The 20,435-nt window shown below is 38.1% G+C and overlaps 1 protein-coding gene across 3 annotated transcripts; it reads left to right on the plus strand.

The window, feature by feature from the left end:
- Window positions 1-91: 91 nt before the first annotated feature.
- Window positions 92-19,060, plus strand: LOC106134821 (peptidyl-prolyl cis-trans isomerase G). Of its 3 annotated transcripts, XM_060946145.1 has the most exons (20): window positions 92-492; window positions 675-780; window positions 1,429-1,516; window positions 2,971-3,000; window positions 4,995-5,134; window positions 6,238-6,349; window positions 6,962-7,138; window positions 8,520-8,592; window positions 9,329-9,430; window positions 10,126-10,189; window positions 10,784-10,852; window positions 11,626-11,682; window positions 12,660-12,819; window positions 13,147-13,332; window positions 14,118-14,598; window positions 14,638-15,101; window positions 15,768-15,858; window positions 16,828-16,915; window positions 17,702-17,795; window positions 18,538-19,060. In XM_060946145.1, the coding sequence occupies exons 1-20, from the start codon at window positions 298-300 to the stop codon at window positions 18,590-18,592; spliced, it is 2,832 nt and encodes a 943-aa protein (XP_060802128.1). In that variant the 5' UTR covers window positions 92-297; the 3' UTR covers window positions 18,593-19,060. The 3 variants fall into 3 exon arrangements, with proteins under 3 accessions (XP_060802128.1, XP_060802127.1, XP_060802129.1); XM_060946144.1 differs by having other exon boundaries at window positions 14,118-15,101; XM_060946146.1 differs by lacking the exons at window positions 92-492; window positions 675-780; window positions 1,429-1,516; window positions 2,971-3,000; window positions 4,995-5,134 and adding an exon at window positions 5,580-5,637 and having other exon boundaries at window positions 14,118-15,101.
- Window positions 19,061-20,435: the final 1,375 nt, after the last annotated feature.

A 20,435-nucleotide genomic window follows, 5' to 3' on the forward strand; every position in this document is an offset into this window, starting at 1 on the left:
TCTATTTTTCTTTCTTCATTTCAGAAAATCGAAATCGACAATTTAACAACCTTAACCAAGATTGACATTGTTTTTGACACTGACACTCCTCCATTGGATTTCATTTCTTTTTGATCCAAATCCATGTCGTTTGGGGTTGGTTTGTTTGGTTGAATCTGAAATCAACTTTTGCTTAGCTATGTGTTTGTATTTTTGCAATATTTACAGTGTCAGGTTATAGGTTTCCAGATAGTTATTAATTTAGTGTAAAATAATTTCTCTCTGGTGAATCGGATCTTTTGATTGTCGCTTGCAAAAATGACGGTCGACGGCGACGAAAAGCCGCCCAATGATCGTGTTTTTATGGACATAGCGATCGGTGGCTTGCCTTCTGGACGGATTGTTTTCGAGCTTTTCAACGATGTGGCACCAAAAACTGCTGAAAATTTCCGGGCCCTATGCTCGGGGGATGCTGGAGTCGGTAAAGTTACTGGGAAGCCGCTGACTTATAAGGTTAGTTTTTTTGCGTAACCTAATCTATATTTCACCTTCCGCTTTTAAATTTGAAAATTCTTGTCTGCTTTCACGAACTTTATAAATATTCATTAAAGTCGGTTAAAAATCCTATTATTTTGGTATTATACTGAATTACTTTTTGACAGAAGTTGGTTTTGATACCATTTCCTTGGCTTTAGGGTATGGTGTTCCATCGAGTCGTGAAGGATTTCATGATTCAAGGAGGTGATTTCACTAATGCAAATGGTACCGGCGGGGAATCTATTTACGGGGGCACTTTTGAAGGTATGTATAAAACAAGTGTATATGAAAACTTTAGGATTGACAGGTGGAAATCCTGCCTCCGGCCGGTCTTGTTCACAATAGGGCGCGGTCCGGGAATGCATCATGTGGCAGGCGGCGGGCTCAAAGTGGACTTTACAGTAATTGTTATCTAATTACAAAACATAAAAAAAAAAACAGAATACAGTTTAAAGAGATGCAAAAAAATTTAATGGGGTTCCATTGAATTTTTTTGTAGTACTTGTAGATTTGTTATCATATCTATGTTGGTATTTTTTTTCTACATTATCATCATGATCTTTTTCTTGGAGTAGTATAATAGGTAAAGACATCTTTCACTTCCATACTACATACATACATAATGACATAATGATTTTGTATTATCTGCATAAAACAGGGTTCTTAAGATCTGACGGACAAAACTTTTATTGACAAAATTTTTAAAATATTATTTTTGTTGTTTTTAATTTATGTGTATTCAAATTTAATTTCATTATTCAAATTTTTTATATGATTTAATATGGTTAACTTAATATGATATACCTGTGTTTCAAATTGTAAAGTGTGATAATTGTAATAGGTGTAAACCGTTTTTGTCACAATAAATAAATAAATAAATAAATAAATTCTCTAATAAAATGACTTTTACAGATGAATCATTTGAGCTGAAGCATGATCGGCCATATTTGTTGTCTATGGCTAACAGAGGCAAAGACACTAACGGATCTCAATTCTTTATGTAAGTTGTGGACTGGGTAAGCACAGGTATGAGTAATATTAGCAATCCGGCTCATTTAGGCTCTCAATACATATATGTGTCGTGTGGTTCCCAGCACTAGTTCAAAAAAGAATAGGACCACTTCATCTCTTTCTCATGGATGTCGTAAAATGCGACTAAGGGATAGGCTTACAAACTTGGGATTCTTTTTTAGGCAATGGGCTAGCAACTTGTCACTATTTGAATCTCAATTCTATCATTAAGCCAAATAGCTGAATGTGGCCATTCAGTCTTCAAGACTGTTGGCTGTCTACCCCACAAGGGATATAGACGTGACCATATGTATGTATGTATCCATACATACAATACAATTGTAACTGACTGATGTCTGTACTTGAATAATATTGCCAAGAAATCAATATGGGGGATCTTAACAAGACCAACAGAAGTCAAAAATATGATTCCTAGAATTTCTGTCTGTTTGTATGTTTGTAACACATTACACAAAAACTATTGCTCCAATTTCAATGCAAATTTCCTTCAAGCTTAAAAACTGGTTTGCAACAATTTCTCCCCTCACCTCTCTAAGGGAGGAATACAGGGTGTCAACCTTTATGTATTGAAATTGTTGGCAAACAAAGTCGCGAGCAACAGCTAATATTAAATATATGCTAAGTGAGGGTCCAAAATTTTTGTTGATGTCATACTTTTATGTCTTTGACAAAATCTTAATATCACTTGCACATATTTTCTTTCTTAGAATTAATGAAATTTCCTTGAAATTGTGCACAAGAAAACAAACAGTTAAAACAATAAAAAATTCTATCATTAAGCCTTACAGCTGAACGCTGCCTGTTAATATTTCGAGGACTGCTTGTTCTGTCTACCCCCCAAGAGATATAGACGTGGTTATGTGTGTGTGTGTGTGTGTGTGTGTTAATTTACAAAATTCAACAAGGATCACAGGCATTGAGTACATAATGTATTATGCCAAATCTTGGGAGTGGGTCTGGGTGTTTACTTTAAGTGACACCCGTCTGCCCTTCACAATTTTGTAGGGTAATCTATAGAGTGATTATAGTGACTCCCGTCTGACCACGCTTTGAAGGATAATCTAAAGTGATAATACAGTGATTGACTCCTCTTTTTAACTGCCTTTAAAAAGCCGGTGTTCAGTTTGACGTGTCTGCAATTATCTCGCGTTATGCTGAACCGATTTTGATGCATTTTTCGGGAAAGACTTTACTACGCTTATAAGAAGGTTTTAGTAATGTAACCCACTTCAAAAAAGTAGGATGTCGATTAGCAACGGACGGCTCTTTGTACAAATGTTATATAAGCATGAATTAATCGGCGCTACAATGTGTGTGTGTGTATGTGTGTACAAACATTGATGTTATTATGTGTGTGTAGCGCTGAGCCGCCGGTTCGTCGCGCTCCGACTGCTATCATTCTTGTTGTTCTGTGTGTTGTAGAACCACACAGCCGGCGCCGCATCTCGACAAGTGAGTATAATTAATTTATTTATTTATTTTTTATTAGGATCTGCGTCTTTATTTATTATTTTCATAATAAAGAAATATTTAATTTGTTTGGAACTTCTTAATATGTGTACAAATAAACGCAAACAATTTGCGTTGCTGAACGTGGCCGATCAGTCTTTTTAAGACTGTTTGGCTCTGTCTACCCCACACGACGTGACCATATGTATGTATGAACTGTAGAAAATGAAACTGTTAATTGTAGTAAAAAAAAAATATTAACAAAAGGTTAAATTTAATAACATTTTGTCATCGGTTTTATTACCTAAGCGTGTGCGCACTGACCTACAACATATTGTGTCGTTATCTATGTATGAACTGTAGAAAATGAAACTGTTAATTGTAGTAAAAAAAAATATATTAACAAAAGGTAAAATTTAATACATTAGCATTTAACATTTTGTCAACGGTTATATTACCTAAGCGTGTGCGCACTGACCTACAACATATTGTGTCGTTATCTATGTATGAACTGTAGAAAATGAAACTGTTAATTGTAGTAAAAAAAATTATTAATAAAAGGTTAAATTTAATACATTAGCTAAGGTTAAATTTAACATTTTGTCAACGGTTTTATTACCTAAGCGTGTGCGCACTGACCCACAACATGTTGTCCCGTTGTCCGGCAGTGTGCACATGAAACTGTTAATTGTAGTAAAAAAAAAATATTAATAAAAGGTAAAATTTAATACATTAGCATTTAACATTTTGTCAACGGTTTTATTACCTAAGCGTGTGCGCACTGACCCACAACATGTTATACATAAAAACCTTCCTCTTGAATCACTCTACCTGTTACAAAAAAGCGCATCAAAATCCGTTGCGTAATTTTAAAGATTTAAGCGTACAGACAAACAGACTAAAATAGCGACTTTGTTTTATACTATGTAGTGAAGCGTGTGCGCATTGAACTACAACATGTTGTCCCGTTGTCCGGCAGTGTGCACATGAAACTGTTAATTGTAGTAAAAAAAAAATATTAACAAATGGTAAAATTTAATACATTAGCATTTAACATTTTGTCAACGGTTTTATTACCTAAGCGTGTGCGCACTGAGCTACAACATATTATACATAAAAACCTTCCTCTTGAATCACTCTACCTGTTACAAAAAAGCGCATCGAAATCCGTTGCGTAATTTTAAAGATTTAAGCGTACAGACAAACAGACTAAAATAGCGACTTTGTTTCATACTATGTAGTGAAGCGTGTGCGCATTGAACTACAACATGTTGTCCCGTTGTCCGGCAGTGTGCACGTGAAACTGTTAATTGTAGTTAAAAAAAATATTAACAAAAGGTTAAATTTAATACATTAGCTAAGGTTAAATTTTACATTTTGTCAACGGTTTTATTACCTAAGCGTGTGCGCACTGACCTACAACATATTGTGTCGTTATCTATGTATGAACTTTAGAAAATGAAACTGGTAATTGTAGCAAAAAAAAAATTAACAAAATGTAAAATTTAATACATTAGCATTTAACATTTTGTCAACGGTTTTATTACCTAAGCGTGTGCGCACTGAGCTACAACATGTTATACATAAAAACCTTCCTCTTGAATCCCTCTACCTGTTACAAAACACCGCATCAAAATCCGTTGCGTAATTTTAAAGATTTAAGCGTACAGACAAACAGACTAAAATAGCGACTTTGTTTCATACTATGTAGTGAAGCGCGTGCGCATTGAACTACAACATGTTGTCCCGTTGTCCGGCAGTGTGCACATGAAACTGTTAATTGTAGTAAAAAAAAAATATTAATAAAAGGTAAAATTTAATACATTAGCATTTAACATTTTGTCAACGGTTTTATTACCTAAGCGTGTGCGCATTGATTTTCATTTTTTCAAAGATTTAAGCGTACAGACAAACAGACTAAAATAGCGACTTTGTTTCATACTATGTAGTTAAGCGTGTGCGCATTGAACTACAACATGTCCCGTCTTGTCCGGCAGTGTGCACGTGGTGTTCGGCCACGTGGTCGGCGGCGCGGCGCTCGTGCGGCAGCTGGAGACGCTGCCCGTGGACCGCAACGCGCGCCCTCTGCAGGACGTCACCGTCGCCAACTGCGGGCAGCTGGTCAGGGTCAAAGCAGGTCGGTACATTACTGTTTTAACAAACTGACAAATTCAAATTCAAAAGAATACAGGTCTTCCATGGGGACTATTCCAAAAGCCAGCAGTCTTGAAAGACTCACAGGCCTCGTTCAGCTGTTAGGCTTAATGATAGAATTGAGATTCAAATAGTGGTCACCCCGCTGGCCGCTCTGTGGAGAGCGGCTACCGCGTCACGAATGTGAGAGGGCAGCTCATGCTCCTGGCAACGAAGCGGTAGGCGATGGCACCGTGTGGTTTTAGTGAGTTCCACATAGCCGGGTAGACGAAGCTCTTTCCACAGGTAAAAAAAAGGTCGGTACATCACTATTTTAGGAGCTTGTCACTTGCAAAGATTGGTGCTTGGTAATGCCGAACCAAATCAATTGGCCATCTATAGCTAAAAGGTTAGTGGATTATCATATCTGTAACTTAGACTCAAACGCGCGCCCGCTGCAGGACGTCACCGTCGCCAAATGCGGGCAGCTGGTCAGGGTCAAAGCAGGTTGGTACATCACTATTTTAACAAACTGACAAATTAAAAAATTCCAAGTGCCGCGCGATTCCCGGCACCAATACAAAAAAGAATAGGACCACTCCATCTCTTTCCCATGGATGTCGTAAAAGGCGACTAAGGGATAGGCTTAAAAACTTGGGTTTCTTCTTTAAAGCGATGGGCTAGCAATCTGTCACTATTTGAATCTCAATTCTATCATTAAGACAAATAGCTGAACGTGGCCATTCAGTCTTTTCAAGACTGTTGGCTCTGTCTACCCCGCAATGGATATAGACGTGACCATATTTATGTATGTATGGTACGACACTATTTAAAAGAATACAGGTCTTCCACGGGGACTATACCAATTTACTTTTCAAAAGCCAGCAGTCTTGAAAGACTCACAGGCCACGCTCAGCTGTTTGGCTTAATGATAGAATTGAGATTCAAATAGTGACAGGTTGCTAGCCCATCGCCTAAAAGAAGAATCCCCAAGTTTATAAGTTTGTGCTCAAAGATCCTTTATTTGTGCTCGAAAGTAAAATTAAGATTATTATTTTGATAGTAGAATTAAATTGGGAGATTATTAAATTCATGTGGATTTTTCAGGAAAAAAGCGTAAACCGGAGAAAAGCAAAGATGAAAGTGACGCGGAGTCTGAGAAGGAGCATAAGAAGGACAGGAAGAAGAAGAAGGAGAAGAAAGAAAAGAAGAAAAAGAGGTGTGTATATATTTATTTAAGTGTACCTTACTTATATGTTAAGATGTTTGAACTGATATAATTTAAAAGCATTAGTTTATTTTAATAGCAATATTTTTATTTTCGTAGTTAAAACTTATAAAGCAGTGTTGTGCATTTTGTGATACTAAAAAAATTTTAAACTCTCGTGACCTTATCGAAAATTCCTAAGTCATCCGGTGTCAGCATAGCAAAAATATGTCAATGGGGTGTTAATTAAATAATTTATAATAGCGGACTTATCACTATTGGTATTTCATCCCAAATATCTTTTTTGGGAAAGTATTTCTCTTTGTTATTTTTTGTTTCTTAATAACAATGATAAGTAAAAAATAATTGAATAGAATAGAATAGATTTATTTTCAAAATTGGATACAAGGTATCACTTATTGACGTCACATGACTTAAATCTAATTATAACTACCACCGCTTCCGAAGCGCATGTGTAGAAGAAGCGGCGGAACAAACTGCACTGCAGCATTTTCATCAGACGTAAATGAAATTATAACTACCACTGCTTCCGAAGCGCATGTGTAGAAGAAGCGGCGGAACAAATTACACTGCAGCATTTTCATCAGATGTCAATTGTTTCAGACACCAGTCAGAGCCGTCTGGCGAGGATGAGGAGCCCCAGGAGGCGGCTCATCCCCTGGTGGTGACCAGCAAGATAGACCCGCGGGAGATCCCGGCCGTGCCCGCCAACCGGTTCCTGCTGCGCGCCGCGCGCGACCGCGACCAGGGCGCGCCCGACCCGCGGCAGGACAGGGACAGGTATATACATACATACAGACATACATACATACATCATACATACATATATACATACATACATATATACATACATACATATATACATACATACATACATACAGACATACATACATCATACATACATATATACATACATCATACATACATACATAAAATCACGCCTCTTTCCCGGAGGGCTACGCAGAGACTACATCTTTCCACTTGCCACAATCTCTGCATACTTCCCTCGCTTCATCCACATTCATGCAAGCTCGGCGGCTTCGGGTACTTTGGACCTGACCCTTTACCAGGACGTCCTTAATTTGATCAAGATACGTTCGTCCCCACTCAGACCTTTTCCTTAAAGGGCCTCCCCCTTTAAGGAAAAGGTCTGAGTGGCAAAATGATACATAACTAGCTGTCCCGGCAAATGTTGTTTTGCCATATAAATAATTTTCTAATTAAAAAAAGTTAAGGGTGGACAACCCTTAAGGGGTATGAAAAATAGATGTTGGCCGATTCTCAGACCTACTCAATACTATGCTCACAAAATTTTGTCAACGGTGTTAAACCAATACTTTTGAAGCAAAATGCCAACTTATCTTGAGTTTAGAAATCTCCTAAATTCATGCTCTCTCTCTCATCTCCTGACATCTTTATGAAAATAAACACAGATTTATGTTAAAAATTTCTTTAGTCGCTTCATGCAGTAAATTGAGATTGAAACCCTATTCCACTCTGTCAACTTCGATGTTTAAGTTATATTTTATAAAAGATACTCAGATATTTTTTTTTATGATGATTCTTAATTACAGCTTTTCTAAATTCCTAATGTAAGTAAATATTTATGGGGTATAATTTTAATTTCTTTTATTATTAAAGCAGTTTAGTTTTAGCAGTCTCCGAAGTTCTGAAACATCAATCGAGGCGATATATTTTTCTATATGTGACTGTACTGTGAAAATAATAGAAGATTATTAAAAAAAAGGTTTTAGTGGGTTGAAAATTTAATAGGTGTATGTATTTCTTTTTAAATACACATATTACCAAATTTTCTTCAAGTTGTCCGGCAGTGCCGTGTGGTTCCCGGCACCAATACAAAAAAAGAATAGGATCACTCCATCTCTTTCCCATGGATGTCGTAAAAGGCAACTAAGGGATAGGCTTATAAAATTGCGATTCTTTTTTTTTGAAGCGATGGGCTAGTAGCCTGTCACTATTTGGATCTCAATTCCACGTGGCCATTCAGTCTTTTCGGGACTATTGGCTCTGTCTACCCCGTAAGGGATATAGACGTGACTATATGTATGTATGTTTGTTAAAGTTTGATAAGGAGATCTGCCTACACAAACGTACATACAAAAAGTATAAGCCAGTCAGTAACATGTATATTTTTGTTCAGGATGCGTTACCGCGAGAGGGATAGACATACATACACACGCAGCGGCAGAATCATCAAGGGAAGGGGTGTATTTGTAAGTATTCAATTTGGTTGTTCACTGTACATTTACTGTCACATTTATATTTGTTAGATAATTCATTCATTCATATAATCACGTCTATATCCCTTGCGGGGTAGACAGAGCCAGTAGTCTTGAAATACTTGTTAGATAATTAAGTAAAAAAATATAAAGCTGAAGAGTTTTGTTTGTTTGTTTGTTTGAACGCGCTTATCTCAGGAACTACTGGTTCGAATTGAAAAATTATTTTTGTGTTGAATAGACCATTTATCGAGGAACGCTTTAGGCTGTATAACATCACGCTGCAACTATAAGAGCGAAGAAATGGAGAATATGAAAAAAAAAAAACGGTGAAAATTATTCATCCTTGAGGGCTTCAATGATGCATAAAATAACTATTCCACGCGGACCAAGTCGCGGGCACAGCTAGTATGTAGTATATTAAAAAAATTGAATTAAATGTGCCGTGTGGTTCCCGGCACCAATAAAAAAAGAATAGGACCACTTCATCTCTTTCCCATGGATGTCGTAAAAGGCGACTAAGGGATAGGTTTCCAAACTTGGGATTCTTTTTTAGGCGACAGGCTAGCAACCTGTCACTATTTGAATCTCAATTCTATCATTAAGCCAAATAGCTGAACGTGGTCTTTCAGTCTTTTCAAGACTGTTGGCTCTGTCTACCCCGTAAGGGATATAGACGTGATGATATGTATGTATGTATGTAAAAATTGAATGTTTTTTTCATTAACAGCGTTACCGTACCCCGTCCCGTTCCCGGTCCCGATCTCGTTCAGTGACCCCGCCCCATTGGAGACAAGCGCAGAGGAGAATCATCAAGTTATCAGAATTCGAGGTAATATTTGTTATAATAGTATTATTAGAATAAGATAGATTTACCGTCACCAATAAAAAAAAAAGAAAAAAATTATATGTTTGCCGTGTGGTTCTCGGCACCATTACAAAAAAGAATAGGACCACCCCGTCTCATTCCCATGGATGTCGTAAAAGGCGACTAAGGGATGGGCTTATAAAATTGAGATTTTTCTTTTAGGCGATGGGCTAGCAACCTGTCACTAGTTGAATCTCAATTCTATCATTAAGCCAAACAGCTGAACGTGGCCAATCAGTCTTTTCAAGACTGTTGGCTCTGTCTACACCACAAGGGATAAAGACGTGACCATATGTATGTATGTATAGAATAAAATAGATTAACAACACCAATAAAAAAAAAAATAGGACCTCTCCGTCTCATTCTCATGGATGTCGTAAAAGGCGACTAAGGGATGGGCTTATAAAATTGAGATTCTTCTTTTAGGGCGATAGGCTAGCAACCTGTCACTATTTAAATCTCAATTTTATCATCAAGCCAAACAGCTGAACGTGGCCTATCAGTCTTTACAAGACTGTTGGCTCGGTCATGCATATAGTCACGTCTATATCCCACACAGGGTAGACTGAGCAAATAGTCTTGTTAAGACTAAGGCCACTTCCAACTGTATATAGCTTTATGATGGAATTGAATTATGTTTAAATTTATTTACATTTCAGCGTGGCGAACAAGACCGGGAGAAAGAAGATCATGAAAGGCCCAGAACCACAAGGCAGATAAGCGGTAAGTCGCCTCACCTCTAATGTTATAGTCCATTTCTGTAGGTACTGGAATAAAGTTATTTAGTCGCTATACATACATACATGAAATCACGCCTTTTTCTCGGAGGGGTAGGCAGAGACAACATCTTTCCACTTGCCACGATCTCTGCATACTTCCTTCGTTTCATCCACATTCATAACTCTCTTCATGCAAGCTCGGCGGTTTCGGATACTTTTGACCTGACCCTTTACCAGGACGTCCTCAATTTGATCAAGATACGTTCGTCTAGGTCTTCCCACTCCGACCTTTCTCTCCACACTCTCCTTGTATATCTGCTTAGTCAACCTGTTTTCATTCATCCTCTCCACATGACCGAACCATCTTAACATACCCTTTTCTATTCCTGTAACTACATCTTTCGTTGCTAGTTCTGAATTATTCCAGTTATTCCTGACTGTCCCTCCGGAAAAGGGACTTAATTATATTATATGTATGTATGCATAAAAAATAGAATCGTTGAGTCAGTATCTCGCAACACAAGTCTCGAACTTACTTCGAGGCTAACTTAATCTGTGTAATTTGTACTGTATATACCTATAATTTTTTTTTTCATAGGTGACGCAGAAGGTGGTACCCCGGAACAGCCCAAGGAAAAGGAAGAAGGGGAATGTGACACAACTTTAGGTACGTCATTGTTCTTCTAACTTCTAATTATAATTTGTACAGTGTGTACATACATATTTTATTTTATTTTTAAACAGCGACTAAGGAAGGGAAGGGCTTTTGAACTTGGGATCTTTTAGGCGATGGGCTAGCAACCTGTCAATACAACAATTTAAATCTCAATTACAATTAATATAATGATACATTATTCAGCTAAACGTGGCCTATCAGTATTTTCAAGACGCTTGGCTCTGTCTAGCCTGCAATTGATATAGAAGTGGTTGTATATATTATATATGTACCTTTGTTAGAGGTATTGTCAACACGCCAAGATGATGCTGGATTGGATGAGTCAGGTTTTTACACGAAGCGATTCCGGCTGACCTCTGCAACCTTTGCAGGGGAACCTTACCCGTATTGGATCGATCATAGTTATCAATGTGTTATCAATTGTGAGAAAACCTGCACATTCAGGCAACTGGATGTGTAGCCATGATCGATCCAATATGGGTTAGGTTTCCCTTCGTAAGTTGTGGAGGTCAGACGGTAGTCGCTCCGTGTAAAAATCTGACTCACCCAATCCAGGATCCATGGTCAAAGGCTTACCCCGGGCTCCTCTCCTGAATGGTGAGGGAGGATGCAACCGGGACTAAAGTCAGGAGGAAAAGAAGACTTTAGGAATGTTATCATTGCACTTAATTTGCAGTGTTAAAATTGTACAGTAGCTAGGAATAAAATGTTGAAGGCAGAGTATATGATTGATAAGTATTTAATAAAAAATATTTTGTTTACAGAAAAGTCGAAAGTAGATTACAATGCTCTGGACTTTGAAGAGGATGTAGAACAAGAAGGTAAGAAGCTGAAACTCTTGTTTTATTTATGCAATAAAAAAAATTGATCAATTAATCCGATTTTGTTAAATTTTCTTGGTTTGATTGATAGTTTTAAGTTTATGGTTACACTAGATTCTGTACGGGGCTACGTTTTTGTGGGAAATTTCAGAAAAAGTAGTGTCACTCCCAAAGGTCTGTCTGTACCTGTGAAAAATTTCGTGAAAATCAGTCTAGTGGCTTTTGAGTTTATTCGTTACAAACTGACAAAAATACAATATATGACTAATTATTTTTATGCCCCATAAAAAATTATACATGCAGTAAAAACATACATTACGAATATGTTGAGCAAAAGCGGATTTTGGACGCTTATTCTGGTCCTCTAATGATGACTAGACGCACATGCACACATTGTATTTTAATGCTACTATCGAAGATCCTAATTAGTTCTGCGCGTGCAGCTAGAACGGAGTGAATGTATTCATTGTGTGTGTGAATACGTTCATTAATGTAATATATTTTAAGTTCTCATTGTGAGTTTTTGTAGATTCTTTTATGAGAATAAATTTCTTTAACCGCATTTATTATACAAAAAAAAAAAAAAAAAATCTTGTTCTCTTTATTAAAAGTGTGAATGTGGATCAATCAGCTGTGTTTTAAGATTATGTATATTCACAATTGATGTGTGCAATATGCATACATACATATTGTCACGTCTATATCCCTTATGGGGTAGACAGAGCCAATAGTCCCGAAAAGACTGAATGTCCACATTCAGCTGCTCGGCTTAATGATGGTATCCAAATAGTGACAGGTTGCTAGCCCATCGCCTAAAAAAGAATCACAAGTATGTAAGCCTAACCCTTAGTCGCCTTTTACGACATCCATGTCAAAGAAATGGAGTGGTCCTATTATTTTTTGTATTGGTGCCGGGAACCACACGACACATGGTGTGCAATATGATCATATCTATATGAATAAATTCAAATTGTTAGACGAAGCAGTCCCGCACAAGCGTCGCGGGGACGCTCGAGCGGACAATCGTCGCCGCGAGCGCGGCGAGCGAGCGGAGCGCGGCGAGCGGGCGGCGCGCCGCGACACTCGCGCCGACATGCTCGCCCTGGCGCTGGGCGTCCACCCGAAGCATGACCAGCAGTGAGTGTACATACATACATACAGTCACGTCTATATCCCTTGCGGGGTAGACAGAGCTAAACTTGCTTGGAAAATTTCACAATTCTTCATTTTATCTGTAACTAGAGGCCGCCCGCGACTTCGTCCGCATGGAAACCCTATCAATCCCGCGGGAACTCTGGGATAAAAAGTAGCCTATGTGTTATTCTGGGTCTTCAGCTACCTACATACCAAATTTCATGGTAATCGGTTCAGTAGTTTTTGCGTGAAAGAGTAACAAACTTCCATACATCCATACAAACTTTCGCCTTTATAATATTAGTAGGATTATGTATATTTTATCTATAGAGATAGCCGTGAACCACGTCGCCGTGATGGTCCTCAGTCGGCGGTGTACTCCGCCCCCAGGCTCCCCTCGGCCGTGGCCGCCAACGAAGCCCCCAAACAGGCCGACAGTGCCGGGGGCTACGACCCTTTCACGATGTTAAGAAGCACCTTCAATAGAGAGAAGAATACACAGCGGAAAGATGCCAAGTAAGTCCACCTTAGACTTAGTACTTCCACCTTAGACGAGTTTTTACGAGTGTGAAGACCATGAATTTAGAGGAATTGTTGATGACCATGATAAAACTAGTCATTCAGTACTTAATTCGCAATTGAAAGGCATAAGCGCGTTGACTAAGCAGATATACAAGGAGAGTGTGGAGGGAAAGGTCGGAGTGGGAAGACCTAGACGAACGTATCTTGATCAAATTAAGGACGTCCTGGTAAAGGGTCAGGTCTAGAGTATCCGAAACCGCCGAGCTTGCATGATGAGAGTTATGAATGTGGATGAAGGGAAGGCAGTATGCAGAGATCGTTGCAAGTGGAAAGTTGTCGTCTCTGCCTACCCCTCCGGGATAAATGGCGTGATTTAATTAATGTATGATATAAATGGATTTATTTTTTTAACAAGAAAAAATCAAATCTTGGTGTCAATCAAGTATTCCCTTGAAATATTTTTAACTAGTTTTACATTCATACATATAGTCACGACTATAACCCTTGCGGTGTAGACAGAGCCAACAATCTTGAAAAGACTGATAGGTCACGTTCAGCTTTTTGGCTTGATGAAAGAAATGAGATTCAAACAGTGACAGGTTGCTAGCCCATCGCCTAAAAGAAGAATCCCAAGTTTATAAGCATATCCCTTAGTCGCCTTTTACGACATCCATGGGAACGAGATGGACTGGTCCTATTCTTTCTTTTTATTGGTGCGGTTATTTAAATAGTTTAAAAAGAAAGATTGCCTTTAACTACTTTTTAAATATTCTCTATAGGAACGAAGACCTCCGTTCGGAACTGAATCGACGCGACAGAAATCGCTCGGACCAACGCGAGAGAGTCAACACACATCGCGTGAAAGAACCAGAGATGGAAGATGAAAGGGAACGCCACAAGAGCGAGCGAGACGACAGGAAGAACGAAAGAGATAGCGAACGGCGGCAGAGTGTACAGAAAGAGCGGGAAGGAAAATCTTCTGACGCCAATGACAAGGAAAGATCAAAAGAACGGTACGAAAAACGCGATAAACCAACAGATAAATACAAAGATGATGATAAGAGAGAAAAATCTATGGAAAGATACCAAGATTCCGCCGATAAACGCGATGAGAAACGCGGGTCTAGTAGTGCTGAGAAACGTAGATCTAGAAGTGTTGAGAAACGTAGATCTAGAAGTGTTGAGAAACCTAGATCAATAAGTGTTGAGAAACGCAGGTCTACAAGTATTGACAAACGCGAAAAATCCACAGATAGACACAGAGACAATGAGAAACGTGAGAAATCTAAAGACAGGCGGAGAGGCAGTGAGAAACGTGATAGGTCACGAGACAGGTCGCGCGAGAGGCGTGATAAATCTAAAGATAAATATAGAGATGATGAGAAACGGTCTAAGGACAGATCTGATGATAAACGCGAGAGATCTAAGGAGAGATATGCTAAACGCGATAGATCGCGCGACAAGTCCCGCGACAAATCTCGCGATAAATCTAAAGATCGTTACGATGAGAAACGGGGCAGGTCTAGGGAAAGACGTCGCGATAGAGAGACACGGGACAGATCTAGAGAGAGACGACATGACAGTGAGAAACGGGATAGGTCTCGGGAACGACGTCGGGATAGTGAGAAACGCGATAGGTCTAAGGATAGACACGAGAAACGAGAACGGTCTAGAGAGAGAAGTGAGAAACGCAAAGATGACAGGAGTAAGACTAGAGACGAGGAGAGGGAGAAGAGAAGATCTAGGTCGAGAAGCAGGAACAGGTGAGTTATTTATACATGCATACATATGATCACGTCTTTATCCCTTAGGGTCAATCGTCTTGAGAAGGCTAGAAGGCCACGTTCAGATATATGGCATAATAATAGAATTGAGATTCAAATAGTGACAGGTTTTATTGCTTCAAATCGTTGAGCTGGAATGGAATACTGGAAAGGTTGCTTCACCTTGCTGTGAGGAAGCCTTTTTGATATTCACAAAAACGCACAAATTGTAAAATGCTGTTACTTAGTACAGTTAAGTTTGTGATATCAAATAAAATATTTTTCTTTCTTTCTAAATCATAATAATATTTGAAGTATTAATATGCTAGTCGACTTTGTCTACTTTTAGTCTAATTTGGTCAATTGGTCTTCTTCCTACCGTCCCAGTCCCAGTCGCGATTATATCCTCAATTCTCTAGCTCAAGCTTGGACAAGCTCGGAATTCGACCTTGACCATGTATCTAGGATTGGGCGAGTCATGTTTTTCGCGACACGAAGCGACTCCCATCTGACATCCGCAACCTTCGCAGGGGAACCTAACTCATACTGGACCTTAGTTTCACATTCAGTTGCCTGAATGTGCAGGTTTCCTCACGATGTTTTCCCTCACCGTATGAGCGTAAATTGGATCAATTGATCTTGATATGTATTGTCTCATTACATAAGGTCGAAGTCCCCAAGAAGACGCGACAGAAAACGTTCCGAATCTACAAGTAAGGACAAGAACAAGACACCTGATGAAGATGACAAGAAAAAGGTAATTCACATACATACATATGGTCACGTCTATACCCCTTGCGGGGTAGACAGAGCCAACAGTCTTGAAAAGACTGAATGGCCACGTTCAGCTATTTGGCTTAATGATAGAATTGAGATTCAAATAGTGACAGGTTGTTAACCCATCGCCTTGAAAAGATTCCCAAGTTTGTAAGCCTATTCCTTAGTCGCCTATTACGACATCCATGGGAAAGAGTGGTCCTATTCCATTTTTGTATTGGTGCCGGGAACCACACGACATGTAATCCACACTAATAATAAAGAGGAAATATTTGTATTTTTGTATGTTTGTAAAGCAGAAACTTGAAAAACTACTTAACCTATTTACGAACATTCTTTCACTAATATAAAGCTACATTGTTCCTGATAAAGGTAAAAAGTAATTCATTTTCATTTTTTTATTTGCATAACATGAGTACAACAAAATCTTTAATATATATACCATCGTATTTACCCTTTCGGATGTTGCAAACATTTATTATGTATTAGTAAACATACTAACTTATACATAAAGATACTTATTTAATAACATATTATAATTTCTATTTTTTATTTCCAATCGCCTTTCTATTTTAATTTCCTCCCACCCTAAGGTTGACTGGAAGAGATTGCTTTAGCGATATCGCCTTTGTACCTCATTACCTGTGTTATTTTTTTTCTGTTTTTCTTTTTCAATTATGATGCATTAGACTCTATCTATCTATATTTTTTTTCATAATTTTTTAGTATTCTATTAAAGTGCTTTTTTTTTGTATTCATGAAAAAAAAAAGCGCTTCTTATAACATTCTCTTGCGTGCTGTTATTGTGTGTGTGTGTGTGTGTCTGATTAAACACAAGAACTATGCTACAAAAATATAAATTTTTGTTTATATTATTCCCGAATCGCTCCTAATTGTTGGGTAGTTGTGACATACAAATTTGTTATAATATTTCGTTTTTTTTTTGCAGGAAGAAGAACGGTTGGAAGCCAAAAAGGAGTTGATGGAGATTGTTCGCCTTATAAAGCTTCGGCAAAGGGATAGGGAGAAGGCCGCAGGTATGATGTCTTTTTAACCGACTTCAAAGGAGGTTCTCAATTTGTAGCGGGTATTTTTTTTTGGCAAATTATTCTAAGTACCCGGTTGACCGAGCCTTGCTCGGTCTACCAGAGATGGCGCTGACATAGTTTCTTAAAACGCGGTGTTTAAAATGTTTATATATCTTGGGAACCAAGCTTTTCTCGAACCTAGGACCTTGATAAATCGATTCCTTGAGTCGAAAAGCCCCTAATCTGTAACTTTCATGAAAATCGTTGGAGCCGTTTCCGAGATCCTGATTATATATATACAAGAATTGCTTGTTTAATTATATTAGATAGATAGATTGAGTTAGTTTCCTAGATAAAAGTTCGAAACCAGTGTTACGGACCACGGATTACGTTCCCATGGACGTCGTAAAAGGCGACTAAGGGATAGGCTTATAAACTTGAGATTCTTCTTATAAGCGATGGGATAGCAACTTGTCACTATTTGAATCTCAATTTTATCATTAAGCCAAACAGCTGAACGTGGCTTATCAGTCTTTTCAACACTGTTAGCTCTGTCTAGCAATGGATAAAGACGTGATTATATGTATAATGTATGTCATAAAATTATAATCTAATCTTTATATATATAATATACACATATATATTATGTATTAACTATCTTTTTGTTGTGAATATGGACGTAGCGAAGGAAGTATGCAGAGATCGTGGCAAGTGGAAAGTGGTAGTCTCTGCCTGCCCCTCCGGGAAAAAGTCGTGATTTAATCTATGCATGTATGTATGCCTTTTTTGTTACAGAGGCAAAGAAGAAACGCGAGTCGTCAGCGAGCTCGTCGGACTCCGAACGCGGTCGCTCGCGACGATCGTCTGATCGCAAGCGAAGCCGAAGCAGGTCAGTATACTCATACATACATATGGTCACGTCTATATCCCTTGCGGGGTAGACAGAGCCAACAGTCTTGAAAATACTGAATGGCCACGTACAGCTATTTGGCTTAACGATAGAATTGAGCTTCAACTAGTGACAGGTTGCTAGCCCATCGCCTAAAAAAGAATCCCAAGTTTGTAAGCATATCCCTTAGTCGCCTTTTACGACATCCATGGGAAAGATTTGGAGTGGTCCTCTTCTTTTGTGTATTGGTGCCGGGAGCCACACGGCACGGTTAGTATACTCGTTGTACCAAATGCATACATACATATATGTAGTCACGTTCATATCCCTTGCGGGTTAGACAGAGGCAACAGTCTTGAAAACAGACTGAAAGGCCACGTTCGGCTGTATGGCTTTATAATGCACATTTGTTTACATTAAAAAGCATGAATGAATGTTAAACTAATGATTTCTATACGAGTACTTCGTCAAATTCGACGGCCTCTGTGGCGCAGCGGTAGTACGCTTGTCTGTGACACCGGAGGTCCCGGGTTCGAATCCCGGCCAGGGTATGATGAGAAAAGAACTTTTTCTGATTGGCCTGGGTCTTGGATGTTTCTCTATATAAGTATTTATTATAAAATATAGTATCGTTGAGTTCGTATCTCGTAACACAAGTCTCGAACTCACTTCGAGACTAACTCAATATGTGTAATTTGTATATGTAGAAATTAATTTAGAATGTTTTTTTTTTTTGGAACAGAGGTCGCCGCTCGTCTCCACGACGCTCACACCGCCGAAGGTCGTCTTCTAACTAACCCTTTTGAAGTAAAAAATCTGACAGACAATGTCTAATGTTTGATTGGATTACGACAAATTCTACGATTATGTGTATTCTGGATTTGTTGATAAGAGAAATGGCATACAAAATAATGTACTTTCTGTGTTTAACGTTATTTTACTGATGTAGATATACAATTCAAAAATGGATCTTATTGTATTGCAATAAAGTATATATTTTAAAATCCAATTTAAACTTGGTAATGCTGTATGATAATGTTGACAAAAATATTTTCATTAGATTTTATTGCAATTTTAATAACTGAATTTGTAACTGAATCGCGTGTTTCTGTGTGATTTTTTTTTCAACCACGCACCGGTTTTGATAAAGTTTTCCCCTTTTAAGACAATTTATTCCTGAAGGATTATATTATTTGAATGAAACATCAAAAGCCGAGCGCTAATATATTCTAAAAGGCATACATACATACCTAAAATCACGCCTCTTTCCCGGAGACTTTGCCTGCCCCAGGCAGAGACTGCATCTTTCCACTTGCCACGATCTCTGCATACTTCCTTCGCTTCATCCACACAGAAGCCTCATCCAAAAAAGCCATATAGAAGTAATTATTTCATCATTTTGCATTCTTCAATTAATTTTGCAATTTTATGAAAGCGTTTGGTCTGTTTTCATCATATTCTTATTGTATTTAACTACATTATGTTTATAAAATTAAATGTTTCTTTCAAAACTCGTATGGTGTCTGTTTTATTAAATAAACTATACTAATTAAGGAACTGATTTGTTTTATTTTAAATCACCTACATACACATAATCACGTCTGTATCCCTTGCGGGGTAGACAGAGCCAACAGTCTTGAATAGACTGATAACCGTTTATATGTACGCGGTAATCTCGGAAAGTTGTGGAGTAAAGGCATCAAAAAGACTGAAATCAAAACGATCGTAGTGGGGCCAAGGGAATAGAGCTTTTCCCAAAAATATTCGTAAAGTTTAAATCTGATCAACCTGGAAAATCATATATAATATCTTGGCCTATCGATAGCTCAGTTTGGTACAATAGTATCAGAATGCATTACTATGGAAAGTATATCGATACTACCATAGATATATACCATAGCCCACTATCGATAGTTGAGTAAAAGTATCGACTTTTACTAACTATCGATAGTGGGCTATCGATCGGCAACACTAGTTGTAATTGGAACAAGAACAATAATCACGAACCACTCACGAGTAGGCGTGAAAAATACCCAAGTGCTCGGTACTTACTAATATAGCAACCTCTTGCCACGATCTTTGCACACTTCCTTTGCTTCATCCACATTCGTAACTTTCTTCATGCAAGCTCGGCGGTTTCGGGTACTCTCGGTACTTCTCTTCAATATAATATGTATGTACGAAAATAAGATGAGAAATGGACGTGTACACTAACTACTATTAAAGAAGAAAGCAATTAATTTGATTTAAATAAAAATCTCTATAAGCTCCAAAAAGATTTTGAATAGGTACCTAGAAGTTTATCGTTGTAATTAAGAATCTGTGGAGAACGAAATAGGGATATTTTCATCCTGAAAAAACTATATTTCTCTTGTAATTAGCGAAAATCCTGTGTTTTTTTTTTTATAGGTGGCGCGTTGTAATTCGCAGGCGAAACCACAGGAAAAAGTTAGCAAGAACATAAATTCCGACTTTTTTTGACGAAAATACAAGAGGCATCAGCTCAATTTTTATGGGATGAAAAAGTAGTTTTACATTCGCGTTATTATGATCCTTTGTAAAGTTAATTCCACCTAAATATTTATTTAAACTTCATTATACAAAATACAAATGTATAGCACAATTGGTGGACTTAATGCT

Source organism: Amyelois transitella, chromosome 10 (assembly GCF_032362555.1).
Source record: "Amyelois transitella isolate CPQ chromosome 10, ilAmyTran1.1, whole genome shotgun sequence".
Taxonomy (NCBI): domain Eukaryota; kingdom Metazoa; phylum Arthropoda; class Insecta; order Lepidoptera; family Pyralidae; genus Amyelois; species Amyelois transitella.

What these genes read in the sequence shown, in the direction of transcription:
- LOC106134821 (XM_060946144.1), top strand. Translation starts at nt 298, where the DNA reads ATGACGGTCGACGGCGACGAAAAGCCGCCCAATGATCGTGTTTTTATG. An exon ending in TTACGGGGGCACTTTTGAAG is followed by an intron (nt 781 to 1,428) that starts GTATGTATAAAA and finishes TGACTTTTACAG; the next exon opens with ATGAATCATTTGAGCTGAAG. An exon ending in TCAAGTTATCAGAATTCGAG is followed by an intron (nt 9,431 to 10,125) that starts GTAATATTTGTT and finishes TTTACATTTCAG; the next exon opens with CGTGGCGAACAAGACCGGGA.